The sequence below is a fragment of the Populus trichocarpa genome, chromosome 3 (assembly GCF_000002775.5).
Source record: "Populus trichocarpa isolate Nisqually-1 chromosome 3, P.trichocarpa_v4.1, whole genome shotgun sequence".
Classification (NCBI taxonomy): domain Eukaryota; kingdom Viridiplantae; phylum Streptophyta; class Magnoliopsida; order Malpighiales; family Salicaceae; genus Populus; species Populus trichocarpa.
The window spans coordinates 13,935,492-13,948,225 of NC_037287.2; the positions used below are offsets into that span (position 1 = coordinate 13,935,492).

The 12,734-nt window shown below is 32.7% G+C and overlaps 2 protein-coding genes across 2 annotated transcripts; one reads left to right on the top strand and one right to left on the bottom strand.

Annotated features, from left to right (window-relative positions):
- Positions 1-645: 645 nt before the first annotated feature.
- LOC7479236 (zinc finger A20 and AN1 domain-containing stress-associated protein 1) lies at positions 646-2,575 on the bottom strand. The gene is made up of 2 exons (XM_052451507.1): positions 2,312-2,575; positions 646-1,535 (listed from the first exon to the last, which is right to left on the bottom strand). The coding sequence occupies exon 2, from the start codon at positions 1,517-1,519 to the stop codon at positions 995-997; it is 525 nt and encodes a 174-aa protein (XP_052307467.1). The 5' UTR covers positions 1,520-1,535; positions 2,312-2,575; the 3' UTR covers positions 646-994.
- Positions 2,576-11,194: 8,619 nt separating this feature from the next.
- On the top strand, positions 11,195-12,263 carry LOC7479237 (protein LITTLE ZIPPER 2). Its single transcript, XM_002303505.4, has 2 exons — positions 11,195-11,681; positions 11,847-12,263. Exons 1-2 carry the CDS (start codon positions 11,578-11,580, stop codon positions 12,061-12,063), a joined length of 321 nt encoding a protein of 106 aa, XP_002303541.2. The 5' UTR covers positions 11,195-11,577; the 3' UTR covers positions 12,064-12,263.
- The last annotated feature ends 471 nt before the right edge of the window (positions 12,264-12,734 follow it).

Consider the following 12,734-nt stretch of genomic DNA (forward strand, 5'->3'; position numbering starts at 1 on the left):
CAAGTGAGTACGAAGACCGATAATTCGCTTAATTGAGCCTGACAGCTCCATACAGATTCCAGCTTAAAAGCTTTTATCCTCACTTTTTCAATCGTCACACCGGGGTCTAGCACAGAGGCCGTAACAGCAAGTGCTTCGTCCCACTAGGATCCGGCTAGCTGCTTCTGGAATAGGATCTTTTGCTTTAACCTTTAGCCTTTTCCTCATTCAGCCCATTTCTCTCTTAAGAACACATGCTGCTAATTATAAAAACTTCCATTGATGCAAATTTCACCGTAGAGCAACATCACCTTCATAACACAAGAATGAGTGAAGCAGCAAGAGCTAGTCCAGGCAATATTGCCATATCACAAATCAACACAATCCCAAGGAGATGGTAAGAACCACTCCAACCATCGCTCTCAGAATTTCCCTTATTGGACATTATGAACCTTTGTTTTATACATGTACAGGGGAACGACAACAAAGGGTAGCATAAAGCTTGATGCTGATTTGAATACTCAGGGGATTCCATGCTTCCATTAATTATAATAGTAAAAAAATTCAAAAGGAGAAGAACAGGCGTTCAGGGAGAATCCAGCCACAGAGAGTCCACAATATTATAGTACAAACATAACAGAGAAACTGACAATCTGGAACAATAAATAAAATAAAAGGCATGCAAATATTAAATAGCCAGATGAGTAGAGATACACCTTGATGTGGTAAAGACTTTTATGAGTACCAAAAGAGGAAAGCCACTCAGAGTAAATTGCAACATTGATCCACTTTATTAGGGAATCAACCATCCACAGCCCTCGAATACATTCACTTGGTGCTCTCCTCCTAGTCCCAACCACCCCCCATAAAACACTCAACCAAACCAGTATAAGAAGCAACCATTATAAACCAGCTAACACTAAATTCCTAATTAAAACCCAAACCCTGAAAAAACACTGGACCCAAATAAAGAGCAATACCAAATTCACCAACCCATTAAGGATCAGGATCCGGATCAGAACCTCTCCACCTTATTAGCCTTAATCACAGGATTTGCCTTCGCGATTGCATCACGGCCAGCACCTTTGAAATCAAAGAGGCACTCGTGATTCTCTGCGTACCTATGAGTCCCGCAGTAAGTGCCACCGCACTTGCACTGGAATCCTGTCAAACCAACCTTCTTACTGCAGCTAAAGCACCTATTTGCCGGCTTTGATGGCACCTGATCACCACCAGCAACAACAGTTTCTGCTGACGAAGAAGCTTCAGCAGACACAACTGACTGCACGGAATTAGCCACCACAACTTGAGGGGCATCGACAACAACCTTAGAATCAATATTTTGTTTTGGATTGATATTCAGTGTCTTTTCCATGGCAGCCTTGGCAGAGGCAGCTTGCTCTTCTTCGGCACGAAGGTCACGGTAACACTTGGAGCAAAGGTTCATGTTTGCAGCCGTACCAAAAAATCCACACCCATTAACACAAAGCTTTGGCTCTGCTGGTGGGAAGCTTGTGCCATCGTTTTGCTCAGAACCCATGTTTTATTTCTTGTTTCTACAATCAAACAAACACAACAGTTAGGGTTAGGACTTTCAAACAAGTTCTTGTAATCTCAATGTTCTCACGAATCTCAGGAGAACGAAAGTGAGATCGTGTCTTCTGCGTGTTCTTATCAATATAATAATTACTGTATCGTTTATTATAGAGGAGGGGTAGTTGTTGTTTGTGTATTTTACGGTTCATAATATTAACAACTTGACTGATATACCCTCTTACTGCCTGCTAAAGAAACGGGGACGTGAGTGTGATATTGGGGTATTTAAGGTGATAAAGAGTAATCTGGGGGGTATAACCCATGGAAAATTTGGAATTTCAAGGAAAGATCGAACTCATTAATAAAACTGCAACCACGGAATGACATAAATGACCCCGCGTCAACTCTCTTTATTGCGCACTCAATCAAGAGGACAGTATTGACTTTTCAAGTAAAGCGGACACGAAAAATAAAAAAATAAATTCCAGGACGCTGTTGGCTCCAGCTCATAGAATGAACTCTTTATGTAATTTGTCTCCAGTTACTATCAATCCAAACCGTCGCCTCCTTAAATGCTATTTGCTAGTAAGATCTGGACCGTTCAAATTCGTCATGATTAAGGATCACACGGCTAGCGCTAGCACGCAAAAAAAAAAAGGCAAAAAAAGGAACAACGGCGAAGACATCCTTCGATATCTCCAGAAATATGTTTTCATTGAGGAACAACATAAGAAAATCGAAAGGAAAGACACGATCTGTTGATGCAGAACAATAAGAGTTTCATTAGATTCCATACCTGAAAAAAAGATCGAAACTTTCGAACGCTCTCTAACTCCTGTTTGCGTTTAACTAATGACTGCTCTAAATCAACGATTGCAGAGAAATTAGAGATTCAATTAACACCAGAAAGAAATTATCTTTCTGGAAGTTGAAAGAGTGAGGCTATGAAAGAGGAGGAGAGAATTGAAAGGCGACCCGAAACCCTGTTTTCTGAGTCCATTAAGGTTAATAAAGGAAGAACAAGGAACCAAGCTCTTGCTGTTTTTTTTTATTATTATTATTATTTATGATAGTTTCCAAGGCACACCACCACCCACGGTTTTATTTTTTTTTATTTATTTTCTATTGTCGGCAAAAGAACGCATATAGGACATCATATTATCGTAGAACAGCAAATCTTAGCTGTCTGATTAAATCTTAATCTAAGTCTTACGTCATTGTTTACAATCTCACGGTTCATTGGTGTGGGTCCAATGTGTATTTCTGTTCTCGTATTTTCTTAAGAATATCAAAAGCTTTTTTCCAAAAAGAGAGGGAGGGACCTGCCTTGTAAGAACCAAACTCTTCGTTTACACGCTTCTTCCCGAGGCAAGTTCTAACTGAACAGGTGGGGCTCAGTTATTATTATATTATTATAGAACATTTCTTTATGGATTCACTGTGCTTCCTTTTTTCATCAATTTTTTATTTAGGACTTTTTTTTCTTTTTTGCTAAATTAACAAAAACTAAGCCTCGTAAAAAAATATATATATATTGTAACCGTAGATATGAATTCCAATAGTTAGATTTTTAGAATTTTTCAATTTTAGCATAATTTAGTCACACTCAGTTACATTTTTTTTTTTTTGAATGAAGGATTGGATTGAATATGATAATCAATGTTTTTATAAAAAAAAATTATTCTCGTTCCCCATCTTTTTAGTTTTATAGGTGTTCGGTCCTTTTAGTTATTCAAAATTTAATTTTAGTACAAAAAGTTATTTCTCTTATTTTTAAATCTTTATTTATTAAAGAAAAGAGAAAGAACACCGAATTTCGGATTAAAGAGAGTAATCGTTGACGATGATTCTAGCCACCAAAAAGATTAAAATCGGTGTCAAGGTTTCGTTTTATAATGGTAGTTTTACCTAGGTGATTTTTCTCATTATACTTGCTGGAGGAGGTAGATTAGATTGCGAAAATGTTTATGGGTTCAAGTGATTTTGGTTTTTGACTTGTTTTTTTTTTATTTTCAAGGCTATGAATAAGTTTATCAATGTATTTTTGGTCAAAAATAGATTGAAAATGAGTTTTTAAACCAAAAAACCGAAACCTCATTTTTCCAGCGATCATATTTTGCAAAAGAAAACAATGTGTCGTCTGTTGTCATCGTCGACGACACGTTGTATACTGTCATCGACGACACGTTGTATGCTATCGTCGACTATGTCACATGGTTTGAGTTCATAAATCAACCTTTTGAGGCGTTTAACATGTTCAGAGTATACTGAAATTAGGTCTAATGTGTTGCTAGAGTAGTAGCGGCACACGTACCATACACAATTGTCAGCGAGTGGATTCACGCGCTGCTGCTACTAGTGGAGCATGGGTTGTTGGATTTGAAGCCCAACGATATCCTCTCACTCCTACATTGGCGGTGACCCTCATTGCCGCTCGATGAAGAAGATCTGGCCGCCTTAAGAATAGAAAAGAAAAATTAAAATTAAAACAATAAGGATCAAAATTCAAATACAAAATAAATCTTATCTTTGATTGAATTGTGAAATTAAAAAGAAAAATCAATTTCACAAAAGGATCAAAAAATAATCAAAATAATGAGGATTAAAATTGAAATAAAAATTCAAATTAATATTTGATTGAAGGGTGAAATTGCAAAGAAAAATCAATTCAACAAAAGGCAAAAAAAGTAATCAAAAGAATAAGGACCAAATTAAAAAAAAATGGGAATTGGGATTGAATGATGAAATTGAAGACAAATAAAACTTCTATAAAATGACAAAAAAAATAAAAATTAAATGAATAAGGACTGGAGTTGAAATAATAACAACAAAAATGGTCAAATTGTAATTTTCAGGGGAGGAGAGAGAAAAGAAAAAAAAATGACCTACGGCGACAAACCAGGCCACCATCGCCGACATGCATGGCACCACCAAAAAGAGGATGCAGCGATGTTTCTAATGACACCGTGGAATAATATTTTTGGATTCTGAGAGGCGCAACCCACACGCTGGAAAAATATCCCTCGACTCCAGTTTAAATTTTTTTCTTATAGAAGAATTTTGATCATTTTACTGTACAATTAAAATAAAAAAAGATTTATTTATCTCTAGTTAATTTAGTAATGACTACCGTGTCTTCTAAAAAAGACTTCAATTCATCTAATAGCTGTTTTTAATTTTTTCTGTGTGAGGATGAAAATAGTAAAAATATTATACAGTGTTTAAAACATGCTACATTAAAAATGCCTCCGCAATTAGCTTTTGGTAATAACACTTATGAAAGCAATCCTATAATATCAGTGATACTTGCAGGTGGAAGAAAATGATACTTAATAATAAAGAATTCAATCAATGCAAAATACGTGTATAAAAAAAGTCTTAATGTTTGAAACAAAATGTTCTGCTCGGCTCGTTGTTATTTTGATTTTTTGAAAGTTGATATTTGTTCTTTTAGGTTTCTAATTTTTTTTAATAATAATTATATTAGGATATTTAAAAATATGATAATGATTGTTTTTTAAAATATTTTTTATTTGAAAATATATTAAAATAATATTTTATTTATTTTTTTAAAATTATTTTAATATTAATATATCAAGTATATTAAAATGATAAAAAATATATATATAAAAATAATTATTATTTTAAATCGTCCCCAAACGGTGACGTAATGCAGCACAGGCTCAGAGTTTCGAGAAAGTGAAGAAAGTAAACCAATCCACATGAATAGTTGAACATCGTTGTTTTTTATTTATTTTTTAGCACCATGTGTTCAAATTTGAACAGTTAAAAGACAATGCTCTTATACAGTACCACTAGTGCAGTGTCGGCACGTTGGCGTGGAGTACTTTTTAAAGTATATTCTTATTTACTTGTATAACAATTAAAATAAATATTTGTAAAAAATGTATTTAGTAGAAAAAATATATTTTTTTAAAAATTATCTTTTATCATTCATGATTTGTTTTTGGTTTTGACAAATAACATACCAATTTTTTTTTATTAACAGTATGTTTTATTGAATAAAAGTTAATGACAATTAAAAAAATATTTGTAAAAATCCTAACAACTTAAATTAAAGAAGAAAAAAAATATTTTTAATTAGAAACTTACTTTTCTTATTAATGTATTTTTTTAAATAGTTTTTTATTAGAGGTATTGTTTTATAAATTAAAATTTATTATAATAATGAAAACAATTTTTTTAAAAAAGTCATGAATTGAACATTTCCACGCACCTATATCAATATATTTGAGGATAATAAATATGAAAAAACTCTATTTTTATTGAATATTAATGAGAATTTTTTAAAAATTATTCATATTAGATTAATAAAAAAAAAAATTGTTAAAATTACCATAAAAAACTCTAATCTTCTTAAAAACCATGTAATAATTGGATAATTATTTAAATATCATCTTAATAAATAAATTTATTCTAATACTTTTTAAAAATAGATTAAGGGTTATTTAAAAAAAAAACTAAGTGTACTAGAGTCTAGAAACACAAATCAGGGTATTTGGTCTGAAAAAAAATTCAAAGCACATGTTTAGTCTTCTTTGTTTTTTTTAATTGTTTTAATAAATCAGACAATGATGCATTTCTCTTTTAAAGGGAATACTATTTTTAAAAAAGAAAAGAAAGGGGAAGTATAGTCAATAAAAATTGAAAACAGATTTTATAAAATTGTTTTGTCGATCACACACAAGGATGAGAAAAAGGCAAATCATTACATATTTAAGATGTTACAACTTGCAATATGCATTTGTGAATTCACATAATTCCAAAAACAATAATCCCTAGTCAATGGAAAAAGGAGAGAAAAAAAACGGATATCATCTTAGACCTTATTTATTTGCTGAAAAGTAATTTCTTTTTGGAAAGTGAATTCCGGCAAAGTGAATTTCGAGAAAGTATTTTTCGATGTTTGGTAGTGTAATGGAAAATAAGTTGAAAAACATTTTTCAGTGTTTGGTTATGTCATGGAAAATGAGCTGGAAAATAACTTATTAATGTTTTATTTTTCTCAAGTTTATTAAAATAATGAGGAACAAATCTTACAAATTAAAAAGTTGAATGAGAATGAAATTGAAAAAAAATATAATTTCATAAATTATCTCAAATAAAATAACTAATAATCAAAATAATAGAGATCAAATCTAAAAAATTAAAAAAAAATAAAAGATGAAGAAATTAAAATAATAATAATTAACATTTCATAAATTATTTCAAATAAAATAAGTAACAATCAAAAGAATGAGAACCAAATTTGATAGATAAAAAATTCCAATAAAAAAATGATAAGGAAAAAGCAAATAACAATTATAAAAATAAGGACCAAAGTTAATATAAAAATTAAATTTTAAGTGATGAAATTGAAAAATAAATATTCAAAACAAATTATATATAGCAATCAAAAGTTTGAGGATCAAATTTGATATAATCAGTAAATAATGACATTTTTAAATTTTTTACAACTTCCGGAAAGTGTTTTCTGCCCAAATTTTTCAGAAAAACACTTTCCTAAAAATCAAGTCAAATTTTCGTATGACTGGAAAGTGTTTTCCGTTGACCAACTTTTCTAATGACAAACAAACACAGGAAAGTTTGGAAAGTGATTTCCCGAAAACCACTTTCCGGAAAACAAACACAGCTAAAAGGAAAAACACTTTTTCTGGAAACCAAACCAAATTTTTCTTTGACTGGAAAGTGTTTTCCGTTGACCGGAAAGTGTTTCTGTTGACTGTAAAGTGTTTTCCGTGACCAACTTTTCCAATAACAAACAAACACATGAAAGTTTAGAAAGTGATTTTTTAAAAATTACTTCTCGGAAACAAACATTGCCTTAGATAAACTTTCTCCATCTGACCTTCTGTCTAATGGGCTGGATGAACTAAAGCAGGGACACCTAATTTAAGCTGGGCCTGGTGGGCTTCAAAGAAGGGTGGAGCAGATAGGGAGAGGGCCGAGTTGCAGACTGCTTTGGAACATATTGCTTAGGAAAGAAAGAAAAAAGAAAACCGATTCGTTCCTCTTCTAGGATCTCAAATTGATTGAGTCGGAATAGTTTAAGGTTATTTTATGAACTTTGAAGATCTTATGTTGCTAACTTTATGTAGTTTTTCCCCCTGAATTAGAGGATGCTTGTTTTATATAAACATGCAAAATATTTACACATAAATTTTCTTACAACATATGTAAACAATACGCCGGTTATGCTTAGGAGAAATGATGATGATGGACACAAATGTCATGGTTACGGTGGTGATAATACGATGATTAGAATAAGATAAATTATATTAAGAGTGTGTTTTTGTTTGTAAAATGTTGTGAGATTTTATGAGTTAAAAATATTTTATATAAAATAAAATATTATATCCCAAGTCACATCTCAGATTGAATGTGAACGGCTTGTTTCACATTTATACCGTTCGAAGTGTGAAAGAAACAATCGAGTTTTTTTTGTTTTTTAATTGAATGTGCAAATATAATTGCAATTGTTACTTGTGGTGTGAGCCCCAATCTGGCCTAGCTACTAAACTTTCCACCGCTACCATCTATCAATTTTTGCCAACTCTACAGCTACTGACCCTTGAGCAGGAGGCTAATAAAGGTCACGCAAGCAAAGCCATCATGACCCCAACTCCCAATTTCCATAGAGTAATTAAGCTGCCAGTCTTTTCATTTTTGGTTGCCATATGGTTATTATAATCATGCAGCTTCCTGTGGAGAACAACCTCTTATTTTCATCAAAAACAAAAGGAGAAAAACCACAGAAAAAATGAAATATTGTGGTTAATTTCCTAGCTAGCTTTCACACACACACATCCTTGAGTATACATGTCGATCATAATGTACAGGTTGAAAAACAAAACAACTATAATCTCCAGTATCAAATTGGCTGTGCACGATATATATATATATGTGGGGGCAGTGAGGTTGATGACAAATCCACACACCAATATAGCAATCGATTGCAGAGCACATAGAGGAGATGATGGATGGATTAGACATTTTAATGAGAAATTGTGGAGCCATCATAATTGATGCATGTGAGACCCAACGTCATAGATGGTGTACGTGTTTACAAGGTTTTAGGGCACTTGAAGAGGGAGGAGAAGAAGGGGAGAATTCCATTTATTTCCTTGTTGACTATGGCGCCCGCGCGCGCCCATATATATATATATATATATATATATATATATATATATATATATATATATATATCTAACCTTGAGTGTGTGTTTTAGTAGTAGAGGTAGTAAAGGAAGAAATAAGTGAAGGGTCCTGTGGGTGTGGTTCTAGTCATGCTCTCTTCGATTAATGGCTCTTCCTACCTTCCTTCCATTCAAATACGGCATGATTAGGGTTCCAATGTGCCTATACTATCAAGCATTACATCCGCGTATGTTTTGCCTTCATTTATTTTTCGTGTTAAAGTCTCACTCTCTGCACTCACACTACCATGATGATTAGTAATTACTAAATTGCTGACTTGCGTTATGAGTTGATTTTTTTTTTGAATATATAAAAAAAATATTTAAGAATTGCTAATAATTTGAATCAACCTAGATTAATATATTAAATTCATGAACAAGATCATGATATTGTGATAATCCAATAAAAAATAAATCAAAATAAATTATGAATTTTAATTTTCAATAAACCTATTGTTAAATGTTAAAAATGAAAAAACAAATCAATCTAAATACATGATTCAATAAAAGACTCGGGTTTACCTGAAAAAAACATGACTTGAGTTATAAGACCAGGATAACCTCAAAGAAAGTAAGCCAAAATTATCATGAAGTCTAATTCATAATCAACCCAATGTTAAAGGATGAAATTAAAAAAAAATATCAACTAAAAAAAACAAAAAAATCGAGTCAACTGGATTAACTCGTCAAACCCACGACTCGAGTCATGAGACCAAGATTACCTCATAGAAAGCAAATCAAAATAAATCATAAAGTCTAATTCTCAATTAATCTAATATTGAAGGATGAAATTGAAAAAAAATAACAATTAAAAAAATACAAAAAAACCCTATTCAATTAAGTTAATCCACTAAACTCGTGACGCGAATTATGAAACTGAGCTAACCACAATAAATTATGAAGATTAATATCTAATAAACTAAATATATATTAAAGTATAAAATTAGAAAGAAGAAAACTATTGAAATGAATATTATTTTGTGAGGTGCGTGTTTCCTCTTTTAGAATTTGTACTATAATATAATGTTTCATGATTTAATTATACATAATTTCTCTTGCACGAGCAATAAAATTCTTATATATACTTATCCCTGATTAATTGGTCGACCTGCCATTTGAGTTCCTTAAAGATTGGTTTTGATTCTAAGATCACTTTGCTTCTTGTGGTTGATCCCAAATTAATGAGTAGCACTTCTTCTAAAAATCACTCGATCGGTACATTAATATATATATATATATATATATATATAAGGTCAGATAATTTATCAACTAATTAAAGTTATAACTATCCAACTCCACTTTCTATTGGGTACTACGCAAGATTAGACAAATAATTTTTCCCCCCGTTTTGGAAAAATTACTGAAGCACTCAAGGAGTAACCCACCATTATGCATTAAATTATGAGTATAAAGGTTATTTAAAAAAAAAACTATAAATGCTAGACAATTTAAAAAAATTAATTAATTAATTAATCTATTCTCTAACTGAAACAATTATAGCATGAGGATTACGCATGTCATACCAAACGAAGCAATTATCATTGATTTTTTTTTACCATATTAATGTGCAGGTAAGATTCACTGATTAATTAGTGGATCTTCTTCTATAGCTGTTGCAATTGCACATGTCAGGCTAATTATCTACCTGCATTAACAATTTAATATCATTGCAGCCATAATTATTTAGTGGACAAGGCAAAAGACATGGAAGTAGTTGGAATACAAGTGAAAATAATATTCCAGCGGTTGTTAAGTGAAAATTATTTAATAGCGCAAAAACCAGCGGCCTCCTAAGCCTCGCTCCATAGTTTTTGAACAAAGACAACAGCAAATTCACTCCATATGAACGATCCTTGTGCTAAATATAATTATCAGCAATACATGTAGTTCGAGAAGAGTTTCGAGAGCTGGAGATTTACAAGGAGGAAGAAGGAATGCATGTACATAAGCACACGATATCTTATCATGGACAACAGCAGCATATTTATCCCCATTTATTTTCATTTTCTTTTTCGGCCATGCATCATTTGTACGAAGAGAATAAACATGAAGGAGACGACGGGGTTTCCAGGCCCTCAATGCAACGTTTGACTCTTAGATATTTGTGTTCAAACTAAGAATAATGAGATACATAAAAGTGGAGTAAGGACAGGGTCGAAATGAAGATGCCAACATCCCCTTATAATATGGTCCACACCTCCAAAAGTCTAAGAGAGAGAGATGAGCAACTACAATCTCTTCATTGCTTTCAGCTTGAAATGGGGCCATAAGACAAGGTGATGCCAAGAGAAGCCACTTGTAATCAACCTAATCATCCATGGATGCTTGCTGACATGACTATGAAGTGGCATCTCAGACGGACCGTTCAAACATAAACTATAGTTAGCAAACAGTAATGACGCTGGTTTTTTCAAATCAATAACGTTAGCATGCATAATACTCGCGCTTTATTGGTTCTCTAAATTTTTTTTATTTTATTCCTCCTTAAGGCTAAGCATGCAGGAGGTTATCAAAGAGAAGCATAGATGATAGAACCTTCCATGATCTTAGGCTTTTCTCTTTTACCTGCCTCAATATTCATCATCGATACAAGGGGTTTGCTTCCCTTTGCAATCATGAGTCCAATACGACATCATTGCTGTAGAAGATTAAATCTATCCCTCTATCAAATGCATTCCCACCAGCAGCTCACCATACGCCCCGGATAATCATGCACACTGCCATGACACAAATCCTCCTCTATATATATAGGAACAGGCATCCACCCTCTTTTCTCAATTCGCATTCTTTCATCTTAATTTCCAATAGCAACTGATCTTATATCCTCTTTGAGAGCTAAAGGAAAATGTGCACTAACGGAGTAGACAGGATCCCTTCTCCTTTCCACCCTTCAAAGAGAAGGCAAAGATCAAAGAAATGTAAGGTTCAGGTTATTGGGCTCACCTGCAGGTATATATGTCTTAACTAGCAAGCAGAAACACAGCATCTCCTTATAACACAACCTTAATTGTTAAAAGTGTTTTGATTTTTCTTTCGCTGTATGGTTCTTACATGTTTTATGGGCTAAATTTCCTTTAATATTTTCCTTTTGTTTTCTCTCTTTTTGTAAAGCAGGAGGTCAGGATATGAGGAATGGGAGGAGAAGAACATGGAGCTAAAGAACTTGAAGCTGTATTTAGAGAACCAAAGTATTGTTGAAGAGAACGAGAAGCTGAGGAAGAAAGCTAGTCTTCTCCACCAAGAAAACCTGGCCTTAATGTCTGAACTTCAAAAGAAATTCCCTCATTTGGATCGCTTCTCCAACACCCTACTTCTCTTACACAAACACTAGCAAAGTATATATAGTGCAGATTAGAAACTCTCTTTATAGCCGTCTCTCTATAACCTTCCTTTTGTTTTTCTCTTTTCTTCGCTGAATTAAGTATGTTAGTAACAAGATCTAATGAATTTTGCTTGGTAGTATTTGTTATAATTATCATGTTAAATTTATGTATGCCAACTAGCAAAATAAACTATCAATGATTCTCTTTTTTTCTTTTTTCTTTTAGTTGAAAGTTTATGTATCAACTAAATTTTCATTGATTCTAGTATTTGCTTAGTTCTTAAGCCTGAAAATGAAACTAGGAGAGATTCTATAAACTCAGCAACAAATTAGATACTTAAGCCTGACATCGTGAATAGCTGCAATGATAAAGTGACCGCGCGACAAGACAAGTGTTCTTGGAACAGTACATAAAGGCGGCATGAATACCCTGATTTGTCTTGCAAACAATCTTTCCCACCTTAACCCATCTAGCCCTAGCTGTAGTATCTCTATAATTAAACATCTGATCCAATCCCTGGCGTCTGCTAATACATAATACTCCCTTAATTTCCATTGTTAATGTAACCTCTATTTTCACCTTTGCTGTGAATGCATTGTAAGAAATAAGGGAGCATTCTTAGTATTGCACCCAAGTACAACTATGAGGCAAGGAGCTCTTTAGGTTTCCAAGCTCCAGT